We start from the raw sequence: 13,739 nt of genomic DNA, 5'->3' as shown, positions 1-13,739 counted from the left end.
TCCCTCGCCTCGTCCTCCTCACCCTTAGCTCGTCCTCACTCCTCGTCCTCCCCTCCCCTTGCTGTTCTCACCATTTGCCTCGTCCTCCTCACCCCACACCTCGTTCTTCTTACCCCTCATCTTGTCCTCCTCACCACTCGACTCGTCCTTCGCACCCCTCACCTCCTTACCTCTCGTCCTCCTCACCCCTCGCTCTCCTCACCCCTCGCTCTCTTCACCCCTCGCTCTCCTCAACCCTCGTCCTCACCTCGTTTTTCTTCTCACCCCCCGTCCTCACCCCTCGCTCGTCCACCGCACCTTGCTCCTCACCTCCTCATCCCTCGCTCTCCTCACCCCTCGCCTCGTCCTCCTCACCCCTCGTCCTCCTCACCCCTCGTCCTCCTCACCCCTCGTTCTCCTCACCCCTCGTCCTCCTCACCCCTCGTCTGCCTCACCTTTTACCTCATCCTCCTCACCCCTAGACTCGTCCTCCCCTCTCACCTCAGCTCGTCCTCCTCACCCGTCGTCGTCCTCACCGCTCACCTCGTCCTCCTCACCTCTCACCTCTCCCTCGTCCTCCTCACCTTTAGCGCGTCCTCCCCTCCCCTCGCTGTCCTCACCATTTGCCTCGTCCTCCTCACCCCACACCTCGTTCTTCTTACCCCTCATCTTGTCCTCCTCACCACTCGACTCGTCCTACTCACCCCTGACCTCACCCTCCTCACCCCTCGTCCTCCTCACCCATTGTCCTCCTCACCCATTGTCCTCCTCACCCCTCGTTCTCCTCACCCCTCAGCTCGTCTTCCTCACCCCTCACCTCACCTCGTCCACCCCGCGCCTCGTCATCCTCACGCCTCGCCCGCTTCACCCCAGGGTGAGCGGGTTTATGAGTGGGTTGGTGGGTGGCTTTAGTAGTTGAGTGGGTGAGTTCGAGAATTGTACGCCACTTTAACATAGATATTTCTGTGACCAGTTACAAGCTAATCACTCAGATATTTCAATGCTAACTTCTATGCTAATTCCTTTGTCAAGGGGTACCTCTGCGGATGTGTATACTTTAACTTAGCTATTTCCATTAGCCATTTCAATGCTAAATTATATGCTAATTCCATTGTCAAGGCGCTTGGTGTTTTTCTTCTCACACAGCTTAAAGGTCGTGATCTAAGCGTGGCTTCTTCCACTCCAGCGCTGTCCTCCAGACAGTAGCGTCCCTTCACCTGATGAAGGCCGCTTGTGTTGTGGCCGAAACGTCGTGATTTTTTGTTATTTTATTTTCACCTACGTGACTTTACCCAATAGAACCAAAGAGTATGGATCCTAGCAGTCACGAAAGCTTTAAATCTAGAATAGCTAGTGTATTATATGCGCGAATACTAAAGCTGGAACGATTCGATTACCAAGTCGATTATAACCGATTCCTTGTGTATGGTCAATTACTCAGACCCCTTTAAAAATGACAGCCATCCCCACATCTTACTTCCTGTGACGCGGCTGATGTGATCAAGTCCCTCCCATCAGGTGGGACAACCACAGCAAGAAAAAACTGCTGAAGTAGGCGAGAGATCTGCCGTGGCACGAGGTTATATAGGAATCGACAGTAGGGGGGAGAGAGGGGGGGGGGAAAGGAGGCGGGGCAGAAAGTGGACCCCGTAGCAGCACCCAGGTCACTGGAGTAAAGTGGGCCACCACTCATTGATCCGTACATTTAACTCGATGAGTCGATTCGATTCCGTGCCCCGTTGGGTCCTCCCCCCTTTTGTGCTTTTGGGTGTGCTGGGTTTCAACATAATTCCCGATCCATTGTGAATCTTCCCCCATTTCAGCACTCCGATCTACATCCGACAGGAGATGATAAACCGCAGGGATGGGGAGTAAAACCTAATCGCCAGGTAATTGGAAAAGTCGCCCATTGTCTCGCGGATTTGCATGATTGTACGATGGATGGGGCAGAGGAACGTGCTACAGGGACACGCCCTGAGGAATGCAGGCATCGGCCTTTGGATGAAAAACTTTTATTTTTCAGTAATTCAGTGGGCAGTGCTCTCACTGGCAGCTCATTCTCAATTAATGTGGGTGATTCACCACGTGTTTGTGCCACATTTTGTATCTGAGTTGAGTCCATTTTTGTTTCCTTTCCTGTTTCTCTACTCCCTCCTGGTATAGCCGGGTGGGGGTATCGAAGGGGGAATGGGCAGATTGTGTTTAACCTTGAGTTTGTCGTGGCATGGGGTGCTGGTATGATTCCGCTCTTGGCTTCCACACCTTGAGATTCCAATAATTACCTGTCTTTGTGTGCTGTGGTTGCCTCGGATTGGTGTGCCCCTCTCTCGCTGGATTGCTACCTTGCCATCTCTGCGTGTAATTATGTTGGTAGTTCGTGGGTGCTTGCTCCTCTCTGTATTGTGGGGCTTGATGTGAGGTGCTGTAGCTGCTCACGTGATTTTTACTTCCCTCTAGATGGCGGGGTGCATTATCTCTCTCCCTGTGTTTTGTCCGAATTATATATATAGCCATGCCGTGTGAACCCTATTCTGTATGTGGTGTAAGGAGGCCGTCTCTGGGTCCAAAACCATTCCCACAATTTCTGTAATCTCTGAACTCAAGGATTAAAAAAAACAATCTTGAACATTTTGTCACCTTCGTGGTATTGATCAACATCACCTGCGTAATACACTCCTCGTTTACGCACTGGGACATAAATTTGGCAGCATTAAACCCCTCAGTGTTGAATATTCTCCAAACTTCGTAATCACTGTTAGGCTGAGTTGTTTGAAATAATTCCTAACCTTGTATGGTAGCGACTTTACCCATGGTATAGAATATTCATATAACCTTCTTTTCAGCACTTGTTTTCTCGTCCAACTTCCTCAGACCTCTGATCATTGCCTCCACTTCGACTGTTGTGATATGAGTGTATGTTTCTGTTCCTATTGTGTGGATCAAAATAGGGGATTCTGACGAGAGCTTTCTCCGTCAATTTAAGAGTCTTATTACTGAATGAGTATTCGGAAAGTTGGTCGTTGTGAGAGGAGTCAGTGTCAGATGAGCTATCACTCAAACTTTGCTGCTGCTTAACATAACTTCTGTAATGTATTTTGCGCCTGTGTTGTGGGTATGAACGTAGAGCGAGACTTCTCCTGGAGGCAATGCGTTTATTACAATAAACGATAACAACACCAATAGCCGTAACACGACTGGTGTCTGTTAAAAACACTGCTGCAGTCAATCACAGTTGGTTTTGAGTGATTACATTGGGGTGGGGGGGGAGGGATGGCATGTGATGGGTGATGGGAGGAGACAAGGGACGCAACGTGACCGTCCATGTACGAGGATAAGAGTTGCCATCTGTGACGTACACAACCTGGGGACACATCATGGGAAGAAGGATCTCTCAAAACCCGAAGAGGGGAGAACTACATGGAAACGCATTGTCTTGAGCAATGAATTAGCACAAGGGGACGAACAGGGGTTGGAGTCATGTTCTTCGTATGGTCGACGTTTATGTAGAGCAACAACTATATTGGATTGAGGTGGTTGAGCCAGATCATTGTGTAAGAAGTAGAGTTGGTGCATCGCTGTGATGATGCCTCCGAATTTGTGAATTGGACATTGAGTTTTCATATATTCCATAGTCTATTCAGGCTTGGAGTTAGGGATAGGGCTACAGATTTGCTGCAGAAATATTTTTCAGAGCGTCAGTGTTTGGCACTACATGTAGGGCAGTTTCACATATTAGGCAAACATCACAATTTCAGCATCATCTTAATTTTATATATTTATATGGGATATAATATAGAAGGTAATTATTGCTTTAGAAATTACATTATTCACACAGATGATTTCTATCTGAATCTCTTGGTTGAAATACTTTGCCCAAGGTAAGATAACTGTGCGATTATGGTAATGAGTTTCCACGTCCGTCTGAGACTGTGGAACTGCCCTCCAGCACTGCCGCTCACATCAGGGGACGTAGGAACGACTATGGTTGCTGGCTTCACCGTGGCCAACTAGTTTATTGATGGGCATCTCCTCCTTGCCATCCTCCTAAATTTCCACCACCATCACCACCTCCACAATCTTGTGCTTGTCGCCCCCAACTCAAACTCAGTGCAAACCCCTTGGAGGGCTGGCATTACCCAAGGGACACAGAACTCTGCCTCACATTTGGTTTCTAGAAGCTCCGCAACAGCCACACTGTGGATGTAGACAGCCCTTAGCATTATAAATGTGAGCCACTCGCGTGTCCCAAACACTCAAAAGAATTGAGACGAGGCGATAGTATTAGATACAAATATTTATTATTAAAACGCGACGCCTTGTAAGGAAGGGGAGGTGCTGGTGGGGGTGGGTGGTGCTGGAAGTGTGGGGGGCTGTGAGATGCTCAGAGGGTGTTCGAGGCCTGGGGGGGCAGGTCTTGGGAGGCTTCTTGAATGCCGGGCTCCAGTGAGCAGCCAGAGATGTCCTCTTCCTCCTCAACCGTGACAAGCTGTGGACATACTGACCCATTAGACACTACACACAACTCAGTACTTCTACCAGCTCAACTGGGATTACACACAACAATCAGCACCCCCTACTGGCAGACAAATGCCAATTGCACACCAGGTGCTGAGTCACCTTGTGCCCACAGGACATCTGTCATTGGGGGTGCCCTTTCACACGTGTTGAGATGAGATGTGATGTAAAGCGCTCTGAGATGCCCCGGTGTACAGAAAGGTGCTAAATCATTCTCATCGTTATCACTGTGTCCAGCAATAATGAAATTGTCTGTATTTGTAAACGGGGACCATGACGGCTTAACGTGATGGTTAGACCAGCTCATCATTATCATAATACACTGAATCGTGTGTGCATGAATCTATTATTTACGTTAAACGCAAATTATATACGTGTGTGTGTGTTTGCGATGCGCGAGTGCTGTGCACTCACATCCACCTCGCTCTGCAGATGCTGCTGCTCCGAGTGTGCACTCTGCTCGTTGTCGCGGTAGGGCGCCAGCTCAGCGTGCAGCTCCGCCACTACACGTTGATACCACTGAATCTCTGCCTGCAGAGATTCCAGTTTCCAATTCCTGTCAATGAGCTGCGTGGGCCACGGGCAAATGGCGGCAGAGGGACACAGGAAAGCATTTTAACGACTGCGTGAGGTTATTGCAGAACATACAGGTATAATAACACACACAACCAGGATCTTTATTTATAATTGAGTAATGTAATGACCTACGAAGCTCTTTTACACAGATGTCCATAGACCACCTTTGACCAAATAAACCGAAATGCATCCAATCATCTCAGATCTTGGAAGAAAAGCATGGTTGAACTTCAAATGCTTGGATGGGCAACCACCATCAATACAAACCAAGATAACACCTATAAAAGCATGATGAAGACCGCTTGTGTTGCAATCGAAACGTCGTGGGTTTTTTATATTATTAAAAAAAAGTACGTGATTTTACCGAAAGAATCAAGAATATGAATTCCTGCAGTCACGAAAGTTTTATGTTAAACATTTTTTAGGAATTAATTAACTCCAAATCTGGATTAAAATAATAGATTAAGATCACTTCCCAACCAAAAAGAGGGAGGGGATGGAGATGCATGTAGCAGAGGGGAGCAGATGGTCTAGTAGTCGTAGGTACTTCTACTAGAGGTGGGATGGTGGATCGTAACGTGGTACAGTCCTTAAACAGAGAATGCTCAGTAACCTAGTGCGCATCCATTCTGTACAACCATCAGTGTGAAAAATAAGTGTATACATACAGTCCTCGACTTAGGAACACCATACTTACGGAGACCCGACTTACGGATACCCGAGTTCCAAATCTGTTTCTATGAAATGTATTAATTTTTGGATACCATTGACTTTAAAACGCGAACTTGCACTTCCAAACTGAACCACAGAACTATTTTGTTCAGTGCTGCGATCCTCCACAAGATGTCATGAGTCAGCCTCGTGCACGCGCACATGTGCGTATATGTGAAAGTGATTGTGTGGGGAGCGGTAGTGTTGCAGTTCACGCGCTACGCTACAAACCCACCGACCCAAGTTCAATTCCAACTCACGGCCAACACCAGTGACGATTATCTGAACCATTCCTGGGCCTCCCGTAGGTCAACTCGGCCTCAAATGAGCACCTAGCGCGCTTTATAAACATCACCACTCGGGACACAAATGCAGCTGGGTGTGGTGCTGGCACACAACCCCTCGCATGCCGTGCTGGCTTTCATAGGCTATCGCTAACAGCACGTGCCCCAACAGCCTATTACAGCTACACGGTGGATCTTTGTGCGGATCGGAAGTGTAGCGGTGAGCACGCTTGTGATTTAAAAGCGGTGAGTGAAAAAAAATTATTTTTACTACATTTTATGTATTACTTACGATACACTATATTTTAGTGTTAATGCAAATGTACATGATTTCTTATTTACGAGTTTAACTCTTTTGTTGAACCTTAACACATTTTATAACACTGACAATATGGGAATTTAAATATCGCACATTATTGTATTCCGACTTACGAACCGTTCCGACTTATGAATGGGCCTCAGGAACTAAATGCGTTCGTAAGTCGAGGACTGCCATATTGATATATTTGTCTATTATACTACGTGTATTATTAGTTGTTTATCATGTAAAATTAGTTTACACTTGAAAAATATTCACCATAAATCCGGTATGTGGGGAAAAAATATTGATAGAGTATGTGTAGTGGCATAGCGCTGGCTGCTGGTAAAAAAGGGTAACTGCGGTGTATGGTAGTACCCACGTCAGCAGGCCACGATAGACACGAGAGGGGGACATCTAGGGGAAAGGTCACAGAGGGGGGGCCATCGGGAACCCGCTAGTAGGTTCCAGAGAGGGGGCGTGGCCGTGGCGGAGCGAGGCCACGCTGAGAGTATAAGAAGGGCCCCTGTGAGGGACCTTGTGGCTGTTGCTGGAAGTGGGATCCTCGTCGTGCTGTTCGTATATTTAAGATAGTCGTCGTCACCATCTCGTCATCGTCGTTGTCATCTCATCGCTGTCGTCTTGTCGCCATCGTCGCTGCCGTCTTCACTCGATATTACGCTGCTAGATAGGTGTTCGCTGTCTCCGTTCAGTGCTGTCAGTGTTAGATGGTTAGTGTTTTGTATAGGCAAGCAACGATAATAGTGTGTACCCACGTAGGGTGTCTGTATTATCCCAATGGTGCTCGTTAAATAAAAGAAGCGCCTAAAAGTCTTACTGTCTCTGAGTTAGTCACTACACATGTACACATGAAAGTGACTACTGTAGTCAGAGATGCAAACGCTTGGGCGTCATCTGGTGCCTTACTGTCGCCATCCAGCGTAAACTATTTGGGTCTTTATAGTAAAGTTCGTAAATCTCAAGTACGCTATGGCAAGGTACCACAGTACATAACATGCGATTGGCTATCAATGACTTGAGTACGTTAATAGTGAAAGTACGTACAACGGGACGGCGTAAATAATGGTATTACTGTATATATCTGCGTTTGTGCCATGCCGGACTTCATAGGTGCTCGCTAACAGCACTTGCTCACCTTCGCCTCACTCTGCTGGTGCAGCACTTGCAGATCCTGGAGCTGAAAGTGAATGCTCCGCAGGTTTTCTTGGCATGGCGCCAGCTCAGCGTGCAGCTCTGCCACCACACGCTGGTAACCCAAAATCCCCGCCTGCAGGGATCCCAGGTGCTCATTCTTTTCGATGAGCTGCATGGGCCACGGACAAACGGCAGCAGAAGGACATGGCTAAGCATTTTAACGACTGCGTGCAGTTGTTAAAGAACATACAAATCCAACAAACACATACAGAACCAGTATCTTTATTTTAAATGAAGGAATCTGATAAGCTATGAAACTCTTTTTCACAGATGTCCATACACCACACCACCTATGACCAAATGACCCGGAATGCACCCAATATTATAAGATCTTGGAAGAAAAGCAGGGTTGAACTTTTATGGTACTTGGATGGGTGACCACCATCCATACAACCCAAGATAACACCTATAAAAGCCCAGATATATGGATTAATTAACCCAAAAGCTACTTTAAAATGTCCGATTATAATTGCCTCCCAACCAAAAATAGGGAGGGGATGGAGATGCACGTAGCAGAGGGGAGCAGATGTTCTAGTAGTAGTAGGTACTTTTACTAGAGGTGGGATGGTGGATTGTAATGTGGTACAGTCCCTAAACAGAGGATGCTCAGTAACCCAGTGCGCATATACACATCTGTGTGAAAAATAAGTGTGTATATAGGCAGTCCTCAACTTACAAACACCTGCACTTACGAACCTGCTTCCATCAAATATATATTTTATAACATTGACTTTAAACGCGAACTCGCATTTGAAAATTGAACCGCGTCACTATTTTGTTCAGTGGAGCAATCCTCCGCGACATGTAATAATTCAGGATGGCGCTTGGAGCAAGTGTTTGCCTATAAGTGTGTGTGTATGCACGCGCACGTGTCTATGTGTATGAAAGTGAATGTGTGGGGAGCGGTAGTGCAGCGATTAGCCTTCGAAAGCGGCGACCCGAGTTCGATTCCCGTTCATGGCCAACACCAGTGACGATTATGTGAACCGGTCCTGGGCGTCCCCTAGATCGACCCAGCCTCAAATGAGTACCTGGTGCGATGTGTAAACACCACCACTGGAGAGACAAAGGCAGCGAGGCATGGTGCTGGCCAATCACCCCCTTGTGTGCCATGCCGGCCTTCATAGGTGCTGCTCACTAACAGTACTTTCCCCAACAGTCTATTAAGGCTATACGGGGAGTCTTTGTCTGCGACGTGCGAATGCAGTGTACTCACCTCCGCCTCGCTCTGCTGGCGCAGCATGTCCAAATGCTGCAGCTGTGAGCGTCCGATCTGTGCGTTTTCGCGGTACTGCTCCAGCTCTGTGTGCAGCTCGGCCAGCATACGCTGATACCAAAGAATCCCCGCATGCAGGAATCCCAGCTCCTGGCTCCTTTCGAACAGCTGCTTGGGCCACAGGCAGAGGGACAGAGAAAAGCATTTTAACGACTGTGTGCGGTTATTGTAGAACATACAGATGCAACAACAGACACATTTAGAACCAGAATCTTTATTCATATTGGAGGAGTCTGATGAGCTGTGAAAATATTTTTCACAGATGTCCATACACCATGTTTGACCAAATCACCCAGGATGCACCCAATCTTGTCAGACCATCATGCACACAACCCATGATTACACCTATAAAAGCCCACATATATGGATTAAGTAACCCAAAATCTGCATTAAAAGGTCAGATTAAAATCGCTTCCCAAACCAGGACAGGGAGGGCATGGACATGCACGTAGCAGAGGGGAGCAGATGGTCAGACCCTACACAGCCTGACGACTCAAGTGCTGTGTCACGGTCAGACCTGGGCCGTTCCGGGGCCAGGAGAGCCTGGGTTCTCAGCGGCCGTGGGAACGAGGCTGGGAGCATTACCTGACGCAGAGTGTCCTCATTCTCAGCTTGGGACGTGGTCAGCTGATCCTGCAGCGCCGACAGTCCCTGTTGGGGGGTGGAGAGCTCCGGCTGGGCACTGGCGCGCTCCGCCTCACTCGCTGCGAGCTCCTCCTTGCTCGCCTTGAGCTCCTCCCTCAGCCGAGTGATTGTGTCCTCGTCCTCCTGAGCCTTAATACAGGCAACGTTCGTTTTACCATCGTAATCATCACCATCATCATCATGAACAGCCATGATCCGTCCACCGCTGAATGTGTTTTTGTGATACTGCTGGATGAAAGTTTCCCTGAGCCATACCGGTCATGGGAATTAATTGATCATACTTCATCACACTGGTCAGCACGAAGTGGTACACCCAAGACTGGGTCAGATTTCACTGGCCACCAATGCTAGCCATGGTTGGTAATCAAACTCGGACAGCTTGGTTCAGAGTGCAGAAGGCTCATCACAGTAAATTAATACGTTGTATATCATCATAAATATTTCGCCGCACAAGGGTCTCCTCCTCTTGTGAACGCTGCCACAAATGTCTTAAAACTCAAACTTTAATTATCTTTATTTTACCAGCTAAGGCCTACTGAACTATATCGCTCTTTTTCAGAAGCGACCTGCCCACAAATGAAAGTTCAACGAAGTGGCTTATCATGTGGAAATGTATTGCAGCTATAGAATCTAAACGCACGTTTCTAAATGTGGAGGAAGAACCGGAGGACCCGGAAAAAATCCACGTGACCACAGGGAGAACATGCAAACTCCAAATATACAGGTGTCGGGGTTGGGATCAAACCCACAACCTCCTGCATACAGGCGAGGTAGTTAACATCTCGCCACCGTGGCGCCCCTCTTCAGTGCCAATCGCGGCTTCACCACGCGTGCCCTTGCGAGCCGATACCTTCTTGGAGTTGCGCTCGAACTGCTTAAAAGCATCGGTGAGGGTGAGCCGGACCTCCTCCAGCCCTGTCGCCAGCTCGCAGGCCTCTTTCCGATGCGCGTCCTGCTGCTGCGCCTTCTCCATCCCAAGTGCCTGGACGTGCCCCTCCGACTCCTTCAGCTACAGGCACGCACACGTTCCACAATGCTGGATTCATGTCTGGGGAAGTATACTGAATATGGTGTGCAGAATGTGGAAATCTTTTCTGGGTTGGAAAAGACCCAGCTGTAATTAAGCCCGGCTTGCAAACAGATAAATAATTACCACTTAAGTCATTTAAACTCTGTGGTGTGCATATAGCTGTGTGTCTGCAAGCCTATATTGTTTCTCTAACAAATGCAAGCCAATCACATTTTAGAAAAAGTCCTGTAAACTGCAGCTGACTTTATAATTAAATTGTATTTATTCTAACTGAAAGTATGAAAATGTGAGAAAATACATTCGCAACTCTGAATCATGACAAATTATGAGAGGTAGTGAATTAGTTAAAGGCCTAGTCAGGAATTGCCTTGTCTAGTGTAATTACCTCATCCAACATTCACATATCTGCAGACAAAATTAAGAGCCATGAGGGGAGGACCGATCCTGTGGTCACAATTATACATTTTGCCATATAGAAATGCATTATCATACTACATTCGAAAAAAACATTCTGGCTGTCTGCCTTCCTGGCTGCATCCATATTACTTATATAACCACTTCAGGTTTCAGCCACCTGTGATTAAGCCAGGTTCACATGTGCAGTGAGTTAATGATCTCAGCCTGATCATCAATGACTTCACAGAAAAGCCCATGAAAACAATGTCGGCTTTACACTACATCGAGCGAAGTTCCAGCTCTGAAAACCAAAGATCCGACTGTTTTGTGATGAACATTACTCATTACTCTCCATAGCAGGGCAGATATCAAAGTATTTCCTCCTATTGGGTGGGTACCAGAGGGCACTTAAATATTTCTCAGAAGTAGTTATGTGATTTATGCTTCTGCAAACCATTCTCTAACATGAAACTTGAATTTGGAGCTTTCGTGACTGCAGGAATTATTCTTTGGTTTTTATTATTAATTTTATTATTTCTTATTTCTACGTGACTTTACCTAAAAAAACATTCTCGAACATGCGATGGTGCACTGCTCAGGCGATGAGGACAGGCCTCATGCACACACATGGAGGTGGGGGGGCTGCCGCATAAGGCTCTGGTTACCTGGTGCTGCAGCCCGGCGATCTGGCCGTGCATGCACTCCATCTCAGCATCCGTGTGCTGAAGTGTGTGCTGCAGCTGCACCACCTCCTGTGCCCTCGCGGCCTCCTCTGCCCTGGAGACTCCCAGCTCGGCCTTGAGAAAGTCCGTCTGTTGCTCCAGAGAATTGCCTGTCGGAAGGGACACAAAACCATGGCGATGAAGACAGTACAGCCACCAGTGGCAGCAGACAGAGAAGGAGCAGCAGCTCAGGAGGAAGAGTACCAGCAGCGGGAGTAGTAGCAGACAGAATAGGTCTGAGGTCCCTCAGACCTATTCACCAGCTTGCATGCAAACACAGGGTCCAGAATAATAATATATGCACAGGAAGGGCCTAGTGAGAGAGCAGTTAGTAAACCCAGTGCAGTCCTATGTTAGACAGCGGAAGTGGTCCACGTGGGAAATGAAGTAAAAACGAGGAATTACTCGTTTTAACTCGTAAAAAGAAGTTATTGGTGCACAGTGCTCGACAAAAATTAGTGTTCAATGGGTCCGGGATTCAGAAAAATTTTGGAGCACAGGCCCCTACCCACCGGTCTCCTCGCAGCAAGCGTTAGCCTCCTGCAGTCGTTGCTGCAGCTCCAGTACTTCATGCCGCAGGTTGTCCACCTCAGTCTGCTGCACCTCTTGGTTGGTAAAGAGGTCGCGCATGTTCGCTCTCAGCTCCGCGGCCTCGGTGCCCAGCCGCTCGGTTTCAGTCCCGCGCTCTCGCGCCTCTTCCCGCGCCGCCACCAGGTCTGCTTCTGAGCGCCGCAGCAGCTCGTCACGCTCCTTCAGCGCCTGCGGGCGGAGACGGGCAGCATCTAAATTACACGTAATTACAACATGTAATTTGAATATATTAATAAATTGTTTAGCATTCATCCAAAATATTGAGAAAATAAGTGGGCTTGGGCAGGACACATTGCTGTTGCAAGAAGGGGGGTGGCTGTTGCGAGAGTGGAGGCCTCACCTTCTGGAGGATCGTGATGTGCACAACGTGAGCGTCGTACTCTGAATCGTCGTGCATATGTGATGCACGATATTCGGCCAGCTCTATGTATGCCAGATGCAGAGTCGCATCGTGCTCACGCCTCAGCTGCTCCTCGCGCTCGCCCCACCGCACTGCTTCCAACTCCACCTGCAGGCTGTTGATGGCCTGCGAGTGTGCCATTAGCTGCTCACGGGCAGAAGGGCACAGTGTCACAGGCACGTGCATGCATAGGTGGGCATCCCTTCATCACAGACACATGCAGCGTGCAGATGAGGACAGGTACAGACATACAGACACACGGAGCATGTAGTTGTACAGAGAGATAAGAGACTATAGACATGGGCAGGAGGCACAAGAAAATAAATTACAGATGCAGAGACATACACACAAAGACACAAGCAAGTCATACAAATTTGGACACATTATGGAAAGACAGTGCATGTGGAGAGAGATGTACATAGCCAAAGGCAGAACATGCAGAGGGAGACAAGATAAGAATGCGGAGACACGGGCATTGAGTACAGAGACGCACATACAGGCGCCTCGCATGCAGACGGACGCACACGTGCAGTGGATGCTTTTCAAGATGAAAATAAGAAATTGAGATTCTATTGTAAACAAATCAAGAACTTCAAAAATATGCAAGGTAAACACCTGTGGTCTTATTGAACATACCACAATCACGTTTAAAATATTTAGAATGATAATAGAAAGTCAAAAAATAGAACCATGATACATTGTATACATCAATCAACGATTGGTAAGCGTGCATACAACATGGCAACGTTCTTCATCATAAGATAATGAAGAAACTCGTTGCACCCAAATGTTCATCTTCAAATTGAGTCAATATTCAAAACAAATAACTCACAACGCCTCCTCACACCATGTCGGTCATGGGAATGTGTTTGACTATACTTCCCCATGCTGGTCAGCACCGTACAGATGTATTAATCAATAAAACATAATACATGCACATTATGTGGGGAGATGCTATGATACAAAAATTTAGTTTGATCTGCTTTTATCTTTTCATTTTCAACATTATTGGGAATAAAACCATGGACCACTCGCTACAGTGAATTTAGCAAAATTTATTACGGAACCAAAATATAATTCGATGGGTTTTTTTGTGCACTC

The 13,739-nt window shown here is 47.5% G+C and overlaps 1 protein-coding gene across 1 annotated transcript; it reads right to left on the bottom strand.

Annotated features, from left to right (window-relative positions):
• Positions 1 to 10,550: 10,550 nt before the first annotated feature.
• Positions 10,551 to 13,497, bottom strand: LOC142929244 (uncharacterized). The gene is made up of 2 exons (XM_076070162.1): positions 12,160 to 13,497; positions 10,551 to 11,757 (listed from the first exon to the last, which is right to left on the bottom strand). The coding sequence occupies exons 1-2, from the start codon at positions 12,488 to 12,490 to the stop codon at positions 11,480 to 11,482; spliced, it is 609 nt and encodes a 202-aa protein (XP_075926277.1). The 5' UTR covers positions 12,491 to 13,497; the 3' UTR covers positions 10,551 to 11,479.
• Between the last annotated feature and the right edge of the window lie 242 nt (positions 13,498 to 13,739).

The sequence above is a fragment of the Petromyzon marinus genome, chromosome 27, assembly GCF_048934315.1.
Source record: "Petromyzon marinus isolate PM22_M1 ecotype Great Lakes invasive population chromosome 27, UKy_Petmar_22M1.pri1.0, whole genome shotgun sequence".
Classification (NCBI taxonomy): Eukaryota; Metazoa; Chordata; class Hyperoartia; order Petromyzontiformes; family Petromyzontidae; genus Petromyzon; species Petromyzon marinus.
This window is presented reverse-complemented; position numbering and strand designations above follow the sequence as displayed.

What these genes read in the sequence shown, in the direction of transcription:
- LOC142929244 (XM_076070162.1), bottom strand. Translation starts at nt 12,490, where the DNA reads ATGAATGCTAAACAATTTATTAATATATTCAAATTACATGTTGTAATT. An exon ending in CGCTTGCTGCGAGGAGACCG is followed by an intron (nt 11,758 to 12,159) that starts GTGGGTAGGGGC and finishes CCCTTCCGACAG; the next exon opens with GCAATTCTCTGGAGCAACAG.